General features: G+C 40.4%; 1 protein-coding gene across 2 annotated transcripts in view; it reads right to left on the bottom strand.

Annotated features, from left to right (window-relative positions):
- The window catches only part of CERS3 (ceramide synthase 3), a 147,711-nt gene that overhangs the window by 90,442 nt on the left and 36,716 nt on the right, over positions 1-20,553 (bottom strand). For both annotated transcript variants that reach the window (XM_043922615.1, XM_043922616.1), the window contains exons 3-6: positions 19,090-19,207; positions 12,750-12,868; positions 2,092-2,149; positions 1,350-1,400 (exon numbers count right to left, since the gene is read on the bottom strand). In XM_043922615.1, the coding sequence (XP_043778550.1) occupies positions 1,350-1,400; positions 2,092-2,149; positions 12,750-12,868; positions 19,090-19,207 (346 nt within the window). The remainder of the gene's footprint in view (positions 1-1,349; positions 1,401-2,091; positions 2,150-12,749; positions 12,869-19,089; positions 19,208-20,553) is intronic.

Here is a 20,553-nt window from a genome sequence, read left to right as displayed (position 1 = left end):
TGACATTTACAGATCAGTCACAGTCGTGACCCGCAGGCTTTAAAGGTCTCAAGGAGGACACAGGCGCAGTCTGATGGCCTTTCACTGACTGGAAAGAGGTAAGAGCATCAGTTTGTATTAGACTCTAATAACTGAAGAGTGCAAAAGGTAATGTCTGGGAAAACTACTGAAAGAATGTGTGCATGCATGCTAAGTCACTTCAGTCGTGTTTGACTGTTTCAGACGCTATGGACTATAGTCCGCCAGGCTCCTCTGTCCATGGCATTCTCCAGGCAAGAATACCGGAGTAGGTTGCCATGCCTTCCTCCAGGGGAATCGTCCTAACCCAGGAATTGAACCCATGTCTCTTATCTCCTTCACTGACAAGCAGGTTCTTTACCACTAATGCCTGCATAACTGAAAAGCTAATATAAGGGAAGAAATAAAGTAATAATTTGAACCCCAATGTTCACTGCAGCACTGTTTATAGTAGCCAGGACATGGAAGCAACCTAGATGTCCATCAGCAGATGAATGGAGAAGAAAGCTGTGGTATATATACACAATGGACTATTACTCAGCCATTAAAAAGAATACATTTGAATCAGTTCTAATGAGGTAGATGAAACTGGAGTCTATTATACAGAGTGAAGTAAGCCAGAAAGAAAAACACCAATACAGTATACTAACGCATATATATGGAATTTAGAAACATGGTAACGATAACCCTGTATGTGAGACAGCAAGAGAGACACAGATGTATTGAACAGTCTTTTGGACTCTGTGGGAGAGGGCGAGGGCAAGATGATATGGGAGAATGGCCTTGAAACATGTAAATTATCATATGTGAAACAGATCACCAGTCCAGGTTCTATGCATGATACAGGGTACTCGGGGTTGGTGCACTGGGTTGACCCAGAGGGATGGGATGGGGAGGGAGGTGGGATGGGGGTTCAGGATGGGGAACACTTGTACACCCATGGAGGATTCAAGTCAATGTATGGCAAAACCAATACAATATTGTAAAGTAAAATAAATAAATTAATTAATTAAAAAAATTAAAAAATAATAATTTTAAAAACTTCACTGTCCTATAAAAGTAATAAGAGAGTACCAAAAAAGGAAATGTATCCAGTGATACAAGTAGAAAATAAACAGTAAAATGGTAAATTTAAATATATAATTACATTAACCATAAACAAAGTAAAGGAATTAGACAAGTGATGGGTAAGTAACGAACACGAATGAGTAAGCTCCAGTAGACAAAGCTCTAAGGACTGCATGAACGTGGACAGAGAGCAGGAAGGGACTCAGGCCGAACTCAGGGAGCAAGCTGCTGAGGAGGGGAGGGACTATATCAGGGGGACTTACCTGTCTGGGATAGCCATTCCAAACTTCCCACAGGTCATATACCCAAGGTTTCTGAAAAAAGCAAGGAACCAAGAGAAACTTTGTTCAGAGTCAAAGGCTGATTTCAGCAGAAACCTAAGCCCTTCCTGATGTTGCTGATAGGGAGGAAACATGCACAGTGAGATACTTTCATCACATTCCTGCTCCCCCAGCAGTATCTTCCTGCTTCCGCAGGTATTTCTACTTGTTCTTATACAATACCTCTGTGACATGCAACAGTTCTAGTGAGTCTGGGATCAATAATAGTCCTGATTCTCAAAGGAAATTATTTATTTCAAACAAGTGCCTCTTCTAATGAAATTGTTTCTGGACCAATTAGATTACTGCTTCTGTAGCAATAAAAACTCTTGAAATATACATAGCAACAAAATATCTTAAGAGAAATCTTAAAAGAATCTTTAGAGACATCCCCAAAAGCTAGTTATCTTTTTTTCTGTTAACAATTTACTATTAATTTTATACATCAATTAATGAGATAATCATTTAATAATTACTGTAACAGACAATGCAAAGGGAATATGATAAGGAGAGATTTGATTTCTGATGGGCAAGTAATGAAAGTCTTCATAAACAAGTGATTGGAGTGAGTAGAGGTTTAAAAGCTGGTTACCTTATTGAAAGTATATCTCAAGGGATTCATAAGCAGGAATTTTTAAAATTAAAGACAAATTACAGTCAAAGATATATCAAAAAGAAAACTTACATCATAAAGAAATACAATTCCAGCAATGGTAATAATTAGGTAAAATGTAAATCGCCAGCTGCCAAAAGAAATAAAACACTTGTTAAGGTGACTGACATCTGAGGAGAAAAATATTTGGTATAACAGTTTGGAAAGAATGCACATTCTGGAGTCAGAAAAAAATCTAAGTGAATATCCTGATTCTGCCACTTGTTGGATGGCTAAAAGTTCAGGTATGTCACTTAACTCAAGGAGTCTTAATTTCTTCATCCATAAAATGGGAATAACAAAACTAACCTCCAAATGTAAAAATACTGAAGATAACTTATGAAAAATTATGGTATAGTGCCTGGTATGAACTAAGCAACCAGTGTTAAGCTATTGTTATCACTAATATGCCTAGCCTACTTCCTGACACATGATAAATGATGTTTGATAATCAGTTCAGTTAAGTACAGTCACTCAGTCATGTCCAACGCTTTGCAAACCCATGGACTGCAACACGCCAGGCCTCCCTGTCCATCACCAACTCCTGGAGCTTGCACAAACTCATGTCCATTGAGTTGGTGATGCCATCTAACCATCTCATCCTCTGTCGTCCCCTTCTTCTTCTGCCTTCAATCTTTCCCAGCATCAGGGTCTTTTCAAATGAATCAGTTCTTTGCATCAGGTGGCCAAAGTATTGGAGCTTCAGCTTCAGCATCAATCCTTCCAATGAATATGCAGGACTGATCTTTAGGATTGACTGGTTGACTCTCCTTGCAGTCCAAGGGGACTCTCAAGAGTCTTCTCCAACACCACAGTTCAAAAGCATCAATTCTTTGGTGCTCAGCTTTCTTTATAGTCCAACTCTCACATCCATACACGACTACTGAAAAAACCACAGCTTTAACTAGACGGACCTTTGTTAGCGAAGTAATGTCTCTGTTTTTTAATATGCTGCCTAGGTCAGTCATAGTTTTTCTTGCAAGAAGCAAGCGTCTTTCAATTTCATGGCTGTGGTCACCATCTGCAGTGATTCTGGAGTCCAAGAAAATAAAGTCTCTCACTGTTTCCATTGTTTCCCCATCTATTTGCCATGAAGTGATGGGACTGGATGCCATGATCTTAGTTTTCTGAATGTTGAGCTTTAAGCCAACTTTTTCACTCCCTCTTTCACTTCCATTAAGAGGATTTTTAGTTCCTCTTCATTTTCTGCCATAAGGGCGGTATCATATGCATATTTGAGGTTATTGATACTTCACCTGGCAATCTTAATTCCAGTTTGTGCTTCATCCAGTCTGACATTCTGCATGATGTACTCTGCATATAAGGTAAATAATCAGAATGACAATATACAGCCTTGACGTACTCCTTTTCCTATTTGGTATCAGTCTGTTTTCCATGCCTGATTCTAACTGTTGCTTCTTGACCTGCATACAGATTTCTCAGGAGGCAGGTCAGGTGGTCTGGTATTCCCATCTCTTCAAGAATGTTGCACAGTTTGCTGTGATCCACACGGTCAAAGGCTTTGGCATAGTCAATAAAGTATAAGTAGATGTTTTTCTGAAACTCTCTTGCTTTTTCGATGATCCAGTGGATGTTGGCAATTTGATCTCTGGTTCCTCTGCCTTTCCTAATCCAGCTTGAACATCTGGAAGTTCACGGTTCACGTACTGTTGAAGCCTGGCTTGGAGAATTTTGAGCATTACTTTGCTAGCATGTGAAATGAGTGCAATTGTGTAGTAGCTGGAACATTCTTTGGCATTGCCTTTCTTTGGGACTGGAATGAAAACTGACCTGTTTGATAATACTGTTATCTAATTACTCACTTCATCCAAATTTAATTCCCAGTGAAAAGGTTTCTATGTGGCCAGACTTTAGTTATCTTTCTGAAAAGCACATGTTAAAAGAATTTTTTCTCATGTATGGAGAGGGATATATATAGATTAAGAGACACTTAAAAGACCAATTGTAATGCACAGGTCTTATTTAGAGCCTGATTCAAATAAACAAACTACAAAGAAAAGTATGAGACAATCAAGGAAACCTGAATAGTGATTGAATATCTGCTGCTATTAAATAAATTTTTGAGGTATGACAATCTCTAAAATGGGCTTCCCAGGTGGCATACTGGTAAAGAATACGCCTGTCAATGCAGGAGACTCAACACATGCGGGTTTGACCCGTGGGTCGGGAAGATCAACTGGAGGAGGAAATGGCAATCCACTCCAATATTCTTGCCTGGGAAATCCGATGGACACAGGAGCCTGTTGGGCGACAGTCCATGGAGTCACAGAGTCTGACATGACTGAGCGCACACACTCACACACACAATATCTAAAACAGTTCTTATCACTTAGAGACACATACTAAAATACTTACAAATGAATCACACAATGTCTGATATTTGCTTCAAATGTGATCTTCAAGAGTAACTGGATGAAGGTGATCAAAAGGGACAAACTTCTAGTTATTAATTAAATTGGTACTGTGAATGTAATGTATAACATGATGACTCTATTTACGCTGCTATATGGTATATTTGAGAGTTGCTAAGAAAATAAATTCAAAAAGTTTTCATCACAAGGAAATTGTTTCTTCTTTTTCCTTTATGTATCTATGTGAGATGACAGATGTTAACTAAACTGACTATGGTAATCATTTCACAACATTCGTAAGGTAAGTCACTTTAAATTTATACAGTGCTGTATGCCAAATATATCACAATAAAATTGAAAGAAAAATATTATCCACATACAAAAAAAATCTGGTAACAGAGAAGCAGATGGGGGCAGAGATGACACATGATAGCCTTGAGTTGATAATTATTAAAGTTGGTGATGAATACATAGCATACACAGCTTATTAAGCCAGACTTCCTACTTTTGTATATGTTTGTGTGTGTGTGTGTGTTAGTCATTTAGTCATGTCCAACTCTTTGCAAGTCCATGGACTCTAACCCACCAGGCTCCTCTGTCCATGGGATTCTCTAGGCAAGAATACTGGAGTGTGTTGCCATGCCCTCCTCCAGAGAATCTTCCCAACCCAGGGATCAAACCCAGGCCTCCCACATTGCGGGCAGATTCTTTACCATTTGAACTACCTGGGATGTTTTGATTATATTTACTACTTTGCTGGGCTGGATGAAGCACAAGCTGGAATCAAGATTGCCAGGAGAAATATCAATAACCTCAGATATGCAGATGACATCACCCTTATGGCAGAAAGTGAAGAAGAACTAAAGAGCCTCTTGATGAAAGTGAAAGAGGAAAGTGAAAAAGTTGGCTTAAAACTCAACATTCAGAAAACTAAGATCATGGCATCTGGTCCCATCACGCATAGCAGACAGATGGGGAAACAGTGCAAACAGTGGCTGACTTTATTATTTTGGGCTCCAAAATCACTGCAGATGGTGACTGCAGCCATGAAATTAAAAGACGCTTACTCCTTGGAAGGAAAGTTATGACCAACATAGACAGCATATTAAAAAGGAAAGACATTACTTTGTCAAAAAAGGTCCATCTCATCAAGGCTATGGTTTTTCCAGTGGTCATGTGTGGATGTGAGAGTTGGACTATAAAGAAAGCTGAGTGCAGAAAAATTGATGTTTTTGAACTGCGGTGTTGAAGAAGACTCTGGAGAGTCACCTGGACTGCAAGGAGATCCAACCAGTCCATCCTAAAGGAAATCAGTCCTGAATATTCATTGGAAGGACTGATGCTAAAGCTGAAACTACAATACTCTAGCCACCTGATGTGAAGAACCAATTCATTGGAAAAGATCCTGATGCTGGGACAGATTGAAGGCGGGAGGAGAAGGGGACAACAGAGGATGAGATGATTGTGTGGCATCACCGACGTGATGGAATGAGTTTGAGTAGGCTCCGGGAATTGGTGATGGACTGGGAGGCCTGGCATGATGCAGTCCATGGGGTCACAAAGAGTTGGACATGAATGAGCAACTGAACTGAACTAAACTGGAGGCCATTCCTCAGTTCACACAGCCAAGTAGTGACACAGTCAAGGCAGTAATGTAGGTCTTTGAACCCTGAATCCAGTAGTGTTTCCGGAAAACTGTCACTGCTTCTAAGCTACATGATGGTTTTCCTTCATGGCAACAGATTAGGGAAAAATGTAGGGTTCAATTACTCAGAAAGTTGAACCATAAAGTGAGCCAGTTGAGAATTGTTCCCACTTGTTTCATTTATTGCTGGTTCAGCAAAGCTGTGTGCTTAAATGTAGAGAGCATTTCCTTGATCCTTAATTATTCTGGCCAAACAGGAAGTACAAAAATGAGATGATGAGATCTGCCAGGCCCAAAGGAAGCCATAAGCTTGGTGGCACATCTCAAAGCATTTGCGTCTCAAACATGTATTGACCTCTTAATCCTGTTTCAGGAACCATGCTAAGCATACTTGTGTGATGCCATATTTTCTTCTTTACAACAAGCTTATGAAGTAACTCCTTTTGTGGGTTGTTGCTTGGTTCTCACAACAACACTAGAAGGTAGATGAGATGAAGACTAAAGAATGTTAAGCTTGAGAGAGATCACATAATTCACCCAAGACTGTATAGTAACAATCAGTATTGTTGTTCAGTCACTAAGTCATAGAGTCATGGGACCCTGCGACTCTATGGACTGCAGCACCTCAGGCTTCCCTGTCCACTATCTCCTGGAGTCTGCCCAAATTCATGTCCATTGAGTCGGTGATACCCTGCAACCACCTCACCCTCTGCCTCTTGCTTCTCCTTTTGTCTTCAATCTTTCCCAGCATCAGGGTCTTTTCCAATGAGTTAGCTTGCTGCATCAGATGGCCAAAGAATTAGCATCAGTCCTTCCAATGAATAATCAAGGCTGATTTCTTTTAGGATTGAATTGTTTGATCTCCTTGCAGTCCAAGGGACTCTCAAGGGTCTTCTCCAGCACCACAATTCGAAAGCATCAGTTCTTTGGTGTTCAGTCCTCTTTATGGTCCAACTCTCACATCCATACATGACAGATGGGAAAAATGCAGCTTTGACTATACGGACCTTTACTGGCAAAGTGATGTCACTGCTTTTTAAGCAGCGACAGTGTACTGTCTAGGTTTGCCATGGTTTCTTTCCAAGGAGCAAGCATCTTTTAATTTCATGGCTGCAGTCACCATCCACAGTGATACTGGAGCCCAAGAAAATAAAATCTGTCCCAATCAGATGCAAGAGTAAAATCCAAGTTTCACATCCTCCTGGACCAGCCCTATCAGGTCTATTACACTATTCCAGGGGTTCTCAAAGTCAGGGATTTCTGACATCAAAACACTTTCATAATGATAATGAAAAGTTATTTGTCTTATTTCTTACTCTCATTTCCTCCCAAGTGTGCAGTGGCATTTCCTAGAGGCTACATGTCCTGTGATGATATCATTGCTCTGATAGCTGATGACATATGTGCTTGTGTAGTCTTATATTTTAGTTTCCATTTCTAGTACAGTAAACATCAATCCCAAAGAAAGGCAATGCCGAAGAATGCTCAAACTACCGCACTATTGCACTCATCTCACACGCTAGTAAAGTAATGCTTAAAATTCTCCTAGCCAGGCTTCAGCAATACATAAACCGTGAACTTCCAGATGTTCAAGCTGGTTTTAGAAAAAGCAGAGGAACCAGAGGTCAAATTGCCAACATACAATGGATCATCGAAAAAGCAAGAGAGTTCCAGAAAAACATCTATTTCTGCTTTATTGACTATGCCAAAGCCTTTGACTGTGTGGATCACAATAAACTGTGGAAAATTCTGAAGGAGATGGGAATACCAGACCATCTGACCTGCCTCTTGAGAAACCTGTATGCAGGTCAGGAAGCAACAGTTAGAACTGGACATGGAAAAACAGACTGGTTCCAAATAGGAAAAGGAGTACATCAAGGCTGTATACTGTCACCCTGCTTATTTAACTTATATGTAGAGTATATCATGAGAAATGCTGGGCTGGAGGAAGCACAAGCTGGAATCAAGATTGCCCTGCATAACCTCAGTCAGATATGCAGATGACATCACCCTTATGGCAGAAAGTGAAGAAGAACTAAAGAGCCTCTTGATGAAAGTGAAAGAGGAAAGTGAAAAAGTTGGCTTAAAACTCAACATTCAGAAAACTAAGATCATGGCATCTGGACCCATCACGCATGGCAGACAGATGGAGAAACAGTGCAAACAGTGGCTGACTTTATTTTTCTGGGCTCCAAAATCACTGCAGATGGTGACTGCAGCCATGAAATTAAAAGACGCTTACTCCTTGGAAGGAAAGTTATGACCAACCTAGACAGCATATTAAAAAGGAGAGACATTACTTTGTCAACAAAGGTCCGTCTCGTCAAGGCTATGGTTTTTCCAGTGGTCATGTATGGATGTGAGAGTTGGACTATAAAGAAAGCTGAGTGCCAAAGAATTGATGCTTTTGAACTGTAGTATTGGAGAAGACTCTTGAGAGTGCCTTGGACTGCAAGGAGATCCAACCAGTCCATCCTAAAGGAGATCAGTCCTGGGTATTCATTGGAAGGACTGATGCTGAAGCTGAAACTCCAATACTTTGGCCACCTGAGGCCAAAAAGCTGACTCATTGGAAAAGACCCTGATGCTGGGAGGGATTGGGGACAGGATGAGAAGGGGATGACAGAGGATGAGATGGTTGGATGGCATCATCCACTTGATGGACATGGGTTTGAGTGGACTCTGGGAGTTGGTGATCGACAGGGAGGCCTGGGGTGCTGCGGTTCATCGGGTCGCAAAGAGTTGGACATGACTGAATGACTGAACTAAACTGAAACATCAGTAGGTATAACTTACACAAGCAGATGCTCTTTGGGTTCTGTAATAGCTTTTAAGAGGACAAAGGGGTCCTGAAACCAAAAAGCTTGGGAGTTGCCATGCTTCACTAATTGTGAAGCAATTGACTAATTGTGCTTCATTAATTTTCCTTGCTTCAGATGAACCTAAAGCAGTAAAATGTCCTTTTTTCCAGGAATGGCTGAAACAAACATAATTGTGAGGGGGAAAAAAAAACTCTTGGAAGAAAGTTTGACTGGTTAGACACAGATGGCAAAGTTGAAAGATGAAGGCTGCTGAGTGAGATCAGGGAGGAGCCAGACAGAGGGAACTCAGGTGACATAAGACAGGACAGACATGGTTCTCCACGGTGGCAGGGCAGAATGGAGCAGGCAGTGGACCTGCCCAGTGGCCAGCTGGGCAAGTGGCGGTCCACTGGCAGGAGAAGAGTGCCTCCCACCAGCATGAGACACACCAGGCACTTGGAAATTGTGTGCGTGCATGCTTAGTCATGTTGGATTCCTTGTGACCTCATGGACTATAGCCTGCCAGACTCCTTTATCTATGGAACTTTCTAGGCAAGAATATTGGAGCAGGTTGCTATTCCTCTTCCAGGGGATCTTTCCATCCCAAGGACTGAACCTGTGTCTCTTATGTCTCCTGCATTGGCAGGTGGATTCTTTACCACTGAGCCACCAGGAAAGCCCATTTGGAAATTGCTTGGTGTTTTAAGTAAATTTCTCATTGCTAAATGGAAATACTTATTTTAAAAAGAAAAGTGATCAGTTAATATGGAATATGACTTAAAAATAAGGATTCACTATGGATTAAAATCCTGAATGCTGTAAGACAGGGCTTAGGGGTCATCCTTAAGTAATCTAGGAAACAATACACTGAACTTAAGGTGTTCAGAGATTAACCATCCTGGTATTGTGGAGAAGTGTTGGCCTGTTGGAGAGTAATTTGTAAGAGTTCTGTGTTGGGGAATAAGTTTCCTGAGATTTCCAAAATGCCTGGGGCTAGGTATGTCTTGCTGTTTCCTGTAGTACATCTCATAGGTAAGGGAATAAAGTGCAGTCCCTACACAATTAAAGAGCTTGGCATTTTGCTTTAGTTTATTTATTTGATCCATAATAACTTTTAACAGTTCACTGACATAGGAAATTTATGACACTGCTAAACAACAAGGTAAAGCTTACGTTTTATTTGTGGGTTCACTTCAGTCTCCTAAATATACTGTATTGCTTCCTGTCTTGCCTTACTTAAAATATGCTGCCCTCAAATCATGCTTTCTTTTCTTGTGGAAATCTGACCCATCCCTCAAGGTCCAGCTTACGCCTGACCTCTAGAAAGCCTTTGTCTAATGTATCCAGCCCTGCTGACACCATCTCCTTTGAATGCCCAGAGGACACCTGAACATGACTACAGACTATGTTCCACATATAGACTATGTGTAGCTGTGGGCTCTGTGTACACCATGTGCGATTGGACAGAATGGAACAACAGATGTTGCAGTTTCGTAAGTGATAGTCTTATCTCCCTGATTAGTTGCTTTGGGCCAGTGACATACCTTCCATTTCTACTTCCCTGTTAAAATCTACATGCCCACAGGATCTAGGGTAGTTCCACTTACCATGAAGATGGTCCACACAACCCTCTGCGTTGCCTGACGATTGATAATGGCAACTCATAATTCCCTTCCCTAACCTGAACTTTGTGGCTGACTCTCGGCAGACTCACTGACAGTCAGACTCCCAATGCTGGACTCTTTCGACCCAGTTACTTGACACGTGGGGCCCCTGCTTCTGAGAGGTCAGCATTAGGTAGCAGGGGCTGCACAGGAGTCAGAATATCTGAGGGCAACAGGTCCCCCAGCAGCAGGTGACCTTGAGCAAGTACATAAACTAGAGAATGTGCAGTTTCTCATTTCTCAAACAAGGCCAGTCCCGCTTTCCCTGACTGCCCCACACTGTGACTGACAGGGAGGCTCAAACCAAGATTATTTATAAACTGTAAGGCATTATGATTTATAAGAAATTACCATACTCCTTCACTGGAGTATGATTCAGCTCTGAGGCAGAGACTTAGTCCCTGCTTGGGACTTTTTATTTAAGATAAGAGTCATTTGCTAGAGAGAATGAATGATAACAGAAAAATAAAGATGTAATGTGAAACCAGTTCCACTTTGTAGTGTTTTGTGGTGATCGTCAAGAGAGATTCACCTGGGCCAAGCTGACATAGTGGCAACACAATATTAACTAATCTCGCAATAAACAGAATAATCAGAATAATCAGGGATAAACAGAAAACAAACCAGGTCATATACCTCCAGCTGCTGTGGGAAAGGCAATAGAAGCCCATGATCAGAAAAAAAAAAATGTTCATCTTGAAGACACTATGAAGAACTGATCTGTGCTTCTAAATATACATCACCAGCCTTACATCTGGATGACTGTACTCAGGAATGTATAGGTAGTTAAAGTAAGTCATTAAAGTTTAGCCTCTCACAGGCTTGATTTCTTTGAGAGTCTTATACCAAATCCCTATCTATTTCACCATCAAAACAAATATATCTGGTGAAAGTCATTAGGCAATCTGAGGACCGTAAGAAATAGGCAAAGTGAAGGAATGCTATTGGTGTGTAGAATGTGGCATCAAACACAACCCAACTAACATTTATTGGTCTGGATATAAAGAAGAAGAACAAAGTGATAGCAATGACCTAGACCCTCTTCCAGAGAAGGCAATGGCACCCACTCCAGTCCTCTTGCCTGGGAAATCCCATGGACGGAGGAGCCTGGTAGGCTGTAGTCCATGGGGTCACAACGGAGAAGGCAATGGCACCCACTCCAGTGCTCTTGCCTGGGAAATCCCATGGACGAAGGAGTCTGCTGGGCTGCAGTCCATGGGGTCACAACAGAGAAGGCAATGGCACCCCACTTCAGTACTCTCGCCTGGAGAATCCCACGGACAGAGGAGCCTGGTAAGGCTGCAGTTAATGGGGTCTCGAAGAGTCGGACACGACTGAGCGACTTCACTTTCACTTTTCACTTTCATGCACTGGAGAAGGAAATGGCAACCCACTCCAGTGTTCTTGCCTGGAGAATCCCAGGGACAGTAGCCTGGTGGGCTGCTGTCTGTGGGGTCACACAGAGTCGGACACGACTGACGTGACTTAGCAGCAGCAGCAGACCCTGTTTTTGGCACAGGTGTCAGTTTTTGCCACGAAGGGAGTGACCTAAAGTACTATAATACTCTGAAGAAGAGGAAAAAGCAGAATTTTAATAAAGCCAAAAATAAGTGTGATAAAGTCACACTGCCCTCGGAATGTATCTGAAGTAGCCAGCTCTGCAAAAACTCTATGTGGTGCCCAGTCCATCCAGACCTCCTGCTAAACCAGTGGGGAAACCCAGAGGAACTGGTTGTCCAGTCCACAAGCAGGAGTAGGGTAAGAGTCAAGTTGAGACAGAAGAAAGTCCTCTCCACCAGTACTGAGAGAAGAGGACAGCACCCTCTCAGACCTTCTCTACTCTTATAATGTGACAGAATATCTATAATGTGATTGGAAACAGGAGATAGTCTGGTGAGCTAAGGCCAAGTGCTACCCTAGAAAAGATAAATACCAGTTAAGACATTTTTATGATTTTTCTGGACTTCAAGATAAGTACATAATATCTCCTGTTTAACTGAGACAGTTCATGTCTTACCTTGTTTGATAAAGAGGGAAAGTGAAGCACAAGAGGTGGATGAGTGGCTAGCATGAAACTCTTGATTCATGTGATAAGTGATAAAGCAGTTTCAAACCCTTCTTCTGCTGCAACCTCAGGATTCTTTCTGAGATGACTGTTCTGCTCCATACAAAACGGTACCATTTCAAAAGCTTTAACTATCCTTCTTACCAAGCTTCCTGGAATTTCTTCATCCTGCAAGGCCTATCTTGATTCTGCCGACTCCTAAACCATCTTTCAACCTGGCGCTCTGTCAAGTTACACTTCTTTGCCAGTCCATAAATATCAGTCTGAAAGGGGATGAAACAAAAGAGTGAGTGCCTAAGAGCAGAGCAGGCTGGCAGGCAAGCAAGAGACAGTGAGACTGAGTTACAAGCATTTGTGCACTGGGGACGAGAGAGATTCTGCATTAAACCTTGGGCCAGTGCATTTACCCCTTTTTTTCATGGAATCACACACATCCATCCCAAAACAGAGAGAATGTTAATTCCCAAAAAACTCAGTTGGTAAGAAAGACCAATTCTCCGTAAGTTGGTAGCAACCCATACATTCAAGTTCCATACATGGCTCACTTCTTCAGCCAATTTTATTTAGGGCCTCCTAGGTGCCTGGAGAATCCCAGGGACGGTGGAGCCTGGTGGGCTGCCATCTATGGGGTCACACAGAGTCAGACATGACTAAAGCAACTTAGCAGCAGCAGCAGCAGGTTCCATGTAGAGTAGTATAGTTTAAGATGTCAATAAAACCCAATCTCTGTATTTTTTCCTGTGAGAAAAATGGGACTCCGAGAGTTTTAACAGCTTGTCCAAGACCTAAAACTGGTAGCAAAGTGAGGATATGAACTCAGACTCCTGCCCTTTCTGTTACTTTATACAGTCTTTCTAATAGATCCAAAACTTTCACATTTAATCATATGCACAGCCTATTTTGGAGAAGGAAATGGCAACCCACTCCAGTGTTCTTGCCTGGAGATACCATGGACGATGAGCCTGGCTGGCTACAGCCTACAGCGTTGCACAGAGTCGGACATGACTTAGCAACTAAACAACAACAGCAGCATATTTTTAACCAACCTTAAATAATTCCAATTATAAAAAATAAGGATTTTAGATTATAATAATGATGACTGCTTCTCTTCTGGAAGGCAGAAGTTGCAGGTTATGGTTTACAATTGAAAACAATGTAGATGATAGATTCGCTCAAAGATCACAAATCTGAAGTTCTCCCAGGGCCAAACAAGAACCCAAAACGACTGACAGAACTAGCTCTGCTTCCTGGTGGTATTTTAAGCTGTGTTCTTTCAACATGGGCATGTTTTATATGCTAAACCTACAGTACTTTCCACTTCCACAAGGAAATAAGCTCTGTAATTTTTTTTAAGACACCAGTCTTCTTGATCTTTCATTTTGCAACGCTGAGTACAAGAAATATTTCAGTTTACTCCTAACTTAATGCATGCTCAGTCGCTTCAGTCGTGTCTGACTCTTTGCAACCCTATGGACTGTAGCCCACCAGGCTCCTCTGTCCATGGAATTCTCCAGGCAAGAATACTGGAGTGGTTGCCATTCCCTTCTCCAGGGGATCTTCCTGACCCAGAGATAACCGCAAGCCTATTACTTAATCTGAAGAGAAAGAAAGTAAAACAAAACATAGACAAGACATATTATACTGTTTCCCTGTAAACTGTCATCTCTAATACTATTATTTTATAGGCCAAGGTTTCACCCGCTGTTCTTTGTTGTTTTGGTTTGTTTTTGTGTTTTTGATGGCCCTAAAATGGCAGGTATTCATTAGTGAATATTTCCTGCAGGCATTGTGCTTGGCATTGAAGATCTAAATGAACAAGATCAGTATTTACAGGGCCTCCCCTTCATTAGGTAAAGTCTGTCTGGTAAGGAAGTCAGAAAACGCAACAAATAATTCTAATAAATTATGAGTGCTGAAACAGGGGACGGTCAGGGTACCATGGGACCTAACTTTATGTAGGCAATTCCTGGAAGTTACACTTATGCTAAACCCTGAAAAAAGTCCCAAGAAGGAGAAGATGAAGAAGGGAAGTGTCCTGGCAGTCTGTGCAGTCACCTGGGGATGACAGCAAAGGGGAACTGGGAGCACTCAAGGGACAGAAAGAGGTCTTGCAGGGAAGTGAGGAGGAAAGATGTGGCCAGGGCCACAGCAAGGAGGGCCTTGCCTGGAATTTATCTGTAGGTTACAGAATGTTTGCATTTTGAAGTCTTCCTCTTGCAGTGTGTCAAGTATGAAGCACCAGGAGTAAGCGGAGGTGGAGACAGTGTTTACTTTGCCCTGTTATCCCTGACCTCTCTCAGCGAGGTCCCCAGAGCAAGGACCTTGCACTCCAGATGGGACAAGTTTGGAGGTCTGGATACACTCTCCCAGGTGGCACCAAACTTGTCACAGCCCTATTGCAGGAGGAGAGAACACGGCAGGTTTTGAGGCAACAGAATGCAGTAGGAATGGCAGGGAACTAAAAACAGATCAAGTTCTGCTACTTCCTAGCTCTGCAGCCTTGAGCTGTGTGCTCTGACCCGCTGTGGAAAATGGGGCATTGACAATGAGTGGTTGCATCCTGTCTCGTGGGAGTGATTTAGGATCTCAGGGCTCTATCTAATCATCTATCATGTGCTACATCAATGTTAGAGATTATGGCTGAACCCAGAAAGAAGACCATACACTGAAAATCATTTCAGAAAAAAATATTTCTCTACTCCTAAAATAACTTACAAGCATGAATAGATTCCCCCAAACAGAAGATATAATTTAAATCCTATTGCTTGGTCCACAGCAGAACATATTCTGAAATGCAGCAGCACTATATTCTGTACCTTCTGAGACTGAAAGGGCTCTGGGTCCAGCTTGACTGCTTTAAAAGTTTTATTCATTCAATCATCACCAATGTTTACTGAGCCTCTACTCACTAGTGCCAGTCACTATTCTAGGCACTGGAGATTCAGCAATGAGTACAGTTCCTGTTCTCACAGTAGAATTTCCTGAGATCCGAGAACAATCCAATTTTACTACCTCATCATTTCTACAGACACCTGATGAATAAATGCATCTAGAAGATACTGATCAAACATGATTTGAAGCATTTTTTCCTGATTTGGAGCACAGATGAATCTGATTCAAAGTCCTGACAACACTGGCCTCATATATCTACAATATTTTTGGGATAGAAGTCCTCTTGCAAACAGAAGTCTTTAGTAGTATTTTGTTATTAATATACAAAACAAACATTTATTGAACACCTACTAGGTACAGAAAGTTGTGTAAGATATTATGGGAATACAAACAAGCATACTTAGGAAACAACTGATGTTCCCTTGGGATAATTAATGTTGGGAAGATATATTTGAGAATGCTCCTCTAGAAGTCTACATGATAGGTATAGCCCATGAATAACAAGAGCTGACCTTGACTGTGTACCAGGCAGTATCCTAAGTACTCAATTCAATCCCTGAATTGAGAGTCCTATGAGGTAACTGCTGTTAACACACTCAGTTCACAGAAGGGGACACTGAGGCAGAGGGGTTAATCTGCTCACCTTCACACACAGTCTGTTCTCACAATTCGTGTTTTTAGCCTGGACACTACAGACAATGTATCCATGGAAGGGAAAGGCTCTCGGGCAGAACCTAGGAGAGAAGCAGTGTGGCCTGAAATGGGCCACGAGGCCTGGCTACTTGATGCAAAAACCAACTCTCTGGGACCATGGAGGAGCCACTCAACCTCTTTGTCTTTCACATGTCTCACCCATAAAATAAACTGGCCTGGAGAGCTAGAGAGCCTTTTGCTCTAAAAATGTGTGAATCCATGTTTGAGACAAACTAGCAAACTGGAATGCCCCTATGGACTCTTCTCCAACTATGGACCACAATACCTGCTTTATGTCAGTCTTAAGGCACCACGTTTTCTTTAGATCACCTTTCAGAACTACACATTCATTTGTTCTGCAACAGTTCTCATTGTATTCTTGCAGAGGAAAAGGCCTTGTTAATAAGTTCTGCTGTTATTTCATTTTACCAACAGCAGGAAAAGTGATCTGTTGGCCAGAGCTATTGGTATGTTCTCATGATTCTCTATCAGTTATCATGATTCTCTCTCTGAATTTCACCTTGAAATTGTCATTGAGATACACATAGAGAGAGACATACAGATATATAAACAGTGGACACACAGCTGCACATACACAGTCACAAAGTGTGTGAGACAGAACAAAACTCCAGTGGCAGTTCACAGGTACAGCTTTTTGGACCTCATCAACACCATGTTATATCCTCTATGCTAACCAGCATAGAATTGATACTGTGTATCTGAACTGTTTTTGTTTGTTCTGGTGCAGTCTGTAGCAGCTGAAGAAGCATCCTTGATTTGTGTCCTCAGTTGTTTTAATAAAGTCAGATGTTAAGCACCTGTATTACCACTGCGTGCCCTGTGATTACAGATTTGGAATACTTTGTTAGAGGTGATACCCACCCATTCCTTGAACCAGCACATTTTATTTTAGTCTTCCCAGCAACTTTTCTTAGCTCAGCTATTAATTAAGCAAAACTGCTGTCTGTATGACATTGGCCAAGTTAATGTGTGGAAGTATTGTGGTATCATTTTGTTTCCACATCTGAAATCACTACTAAGTCATTTACTTTGCCTTCTTCTACTATATTCTATCTTCCCAGGTTCTAGTACTTTTATTCTATGGGCATTTTACTGGCCAACTTGTTGTCATCTTGATCTGTTATACAAATACTACCTTGATTTTGTAATCTATGAGCAATATAAATTAGATATCTTAATTATGTCCCTTCATCTTCATAGTTTAGTAGAGGAAGCTTTCTAACACTTGGGGGTTGATATATAACATTTCCTCTATTACCTGATGCAAATGTCCAAACTATAACTACATTAAGCCATGCTGTATTGTCAACTGAGCTAGAATAATTACTTACAAACATAGCTCCAGCCTCTGAAATACATTTTCAACATTCTGTACACAGTTAAAGACATCACTTAGGCATAGTAGAAGCGGCACTTGACAGGGAGTCCTGGGCCAGGGTCCAGGTCTGGATTCAGCCATTAATTAGCTGCATGACCTTGGACAGGTCCTCTGTTGACCTTACTTTCCTCATCTCAATTGTAAAGAAGAAAGATGACCTAATCTCTAAATCTCTTTCAGCTTTTCTTCATTTTTCTTTAACTGTCAGGTGGCTAATTTATCTTCATAGCTGAGAAACTTGCTAAGAGCCAAATTTTCTACATATTTTAAAATTATTCTCAGATAATAATCCTATTAATTATTCTCAGATAGAAACAAAGGATAATAAGGATTCTCTGAGAGAGTCCTAACTTTTCATAAACACAACTAAATAACTTCCCCTCTGAAAAATGTAAAATGATGCTTAAGCATTACCACCAGTGGTAACAGCAGTATTTAGGTGAATGACTTCAGTCTTTTCAAGCAGGTAGAAATAAAGAACACACAGAGACGGCTTATCAGACTGTCCTCATTTTAGGAAAAAAAGGCACATACAGAAGCTGATGGCAGACAAGTTAAAAGACAGTGCTGGCTAGCCATGAATAATTCTGAACATGATGCCTGGTGCTATATGGCCAGATTTCAGTATGTTTATTTGTGCAGGGAGCCCACCTGACCAGTGACAGAAAGTGTCATAGAAAAAGCAAGTGAATTCAGCAGATAAGTTCAGGACCTTAAAAATCTATCTATCCTAAAACCACAGTAGCACATTATTTTTGACTTTTAAAATTACTAGTGAGAGATGTCTGTATTTGTCGGAGAGGATATGCCAGTTTTAGAGAAGTTTTTATTTCATCTCATTTAAATGTGGGGTATAATGAAACTAGACTTGCCTGGACACTACTATTTTTACATAACCTTTAGGTTAAAGTCTTTTTCTGTGGTGTAAACATGCAGTGCACTGTAACATTTCATCAAGTACCTCTCGTATAGAGAAGAAAATTGTGACTCTCCTAAGGATTCCATCTCTGGGGAGTGGGCAGGAGCACAGAGTATTTCTGAGTATTTTGAAGCCTTGGATAAAATAAAGTGTTCTGCTCAGGAAAGCCACCCCAAGAGATACTTTTGTAATGTGCGCCGTGTGTACTGATGGTGTCACAGTCATCAAAAGTGTCAGATATGGGCTACTCTGCCTTAATAATGATCCCTTTTCATTGGTATACTTTGTATATATCCTACCATTGAAAATTAAATTTTGATCTTTATACCCAAATTGTCAGTGTTCAACACTAGTTAAATATCTGTTACTTTCTATCATTATAAATATATTGTATATTATTATTGTGTCACTTTATATTATGCTAAGAATGCTTTGTAACTTATCAACAGAGGAAAAAAATCCAAATGAAATAAATTATTTGCTGCTCAACTGAACTTTTTTCATAGATAAGGTAAGCAACAGATGATGGAAGTATTAAGAAAGGAGATTTTTAAATCCCAAAACAAAGAATTTGTACTTACTTGAGATGGTTTGCTTGTGGAATGTTTGAAAAAATTCTCTAAGACAGTATTTGGTGTAATCTTCTTTTGAACTTCCTCTTTAATGCCAAATGTTTTTGCTAGAGGTGAAGCAATAAACCTATGAAAATATAAACAAAATAAAGAGTCAGACATGGCTGAGAAACTAACACTTGCTTTTCAAGTTCAAAATCTGAGAATGAATCTACAATGTCACCAGGAAAGTCAAGCTGTAACTTTAGATTCCAAATTAAAGATCAGTCATTAGATTACCTAAAGCCAATATCTGCCTTACAGAAATTCAAAGAGCAAAATTTGAGATCTTTATACAAGCAATAACTTAAAATACAAAATATATTTGACTAAACACACAGGGTTGAGGGGTGCTAACAGTGCAGTGAAAATCCTTTTCACATAGCTTATAGTCAGCCCCTAGGTTTAAGTGTTTCCTCCTTATTCAAGGTTTCACATCTATGGGTTCAACCAACCGTAGATTTAGCACTGTAGTATTTACTACTGTGAAAAATCTGCTTACAAGTGGACCCTGAAGTTCAAACCTTTGTTGTTCAAGAGTCAACTGTACTTGCATAGTTCTAAAATCCATTTTATGTAAACTCAAATATATTTATATACAAGATCCAGGAACCAGGATAAACCATTCTATTCAGTTTCATTTTTAAGACTACTAGAGATTGAGATAAATGTTTTGTTATTATTTTCTTTGGTGATATTATTTTAAAGAAATTATTATGTCCCCTATTGAAAGTTCTAACTAATGAAAAATGGCATGACTCTTGGGAAAATATTTAGCAATGGGATTGATAGGTTGTACGGCAAGTATACACTTAAAAGAACTTAGTGAATGCTTTCCAAACTCTCTATGCTACTTTACATTTCCATCAATAATGTGCCAGAGTTCCAGTTATTCCATATCTCTGCCAACAGTTGGTATTGCCAGTCTTTTTAATTTTAGCAATTCTACTGGGCGTGTACTGGCTTTTATTGATTTTATATTCTAATTTCTATTATTTCTTAACTTTCTTGTTATAAATTCAGTTTGCTTTTTTCCCTTCTTTATTAAGGTAGAAGGTTAGATTACTGATTTGAGATCTTTTTTCTTTTTAAATATATGTGGTTATAGCGCTAAATGTCCTAGTAAGCACTGCTTTTGCTGAATCCCATAAGTTTTGGTATGGTGCTTTCTTTTTCATTCATCTTACAGTATTTTCTAATTTACCTGTGATTTCTCTTCTGACCCATAGGTTATTTAGAAGTATACTGTTTAATTTCCATATATTTGCTAATTTCTCAATTTCCTTCTGTTTTGGACTTCTAATTTCATTTAATAGTGGTCAGAAAACATACCTTGTATGATTACAATCTTCTCACTTTTATTGAGATTAGTTTTAAGGCCTAACACATGGTCTATTCTGGAGAATGTTCCTTGTGCACATGAGAAGAATCTGT

Source organism: Cervus elaphus, chromosome 13, assembly GCF_910594005.1.
Source record: "Cervus elaphus chromosome 13, mCerEla1.1, whole genome shotgun sequence".
Taxonomy (NCBI): Eukaryota; Metazoa; Chordata; class Mammalia; order Artiodactyla; family Cervidae; genus Cervus; species Cervus elaphus.
This window is presented reverse-complemented; position numbering and strand designations above follow the sequence as displayed.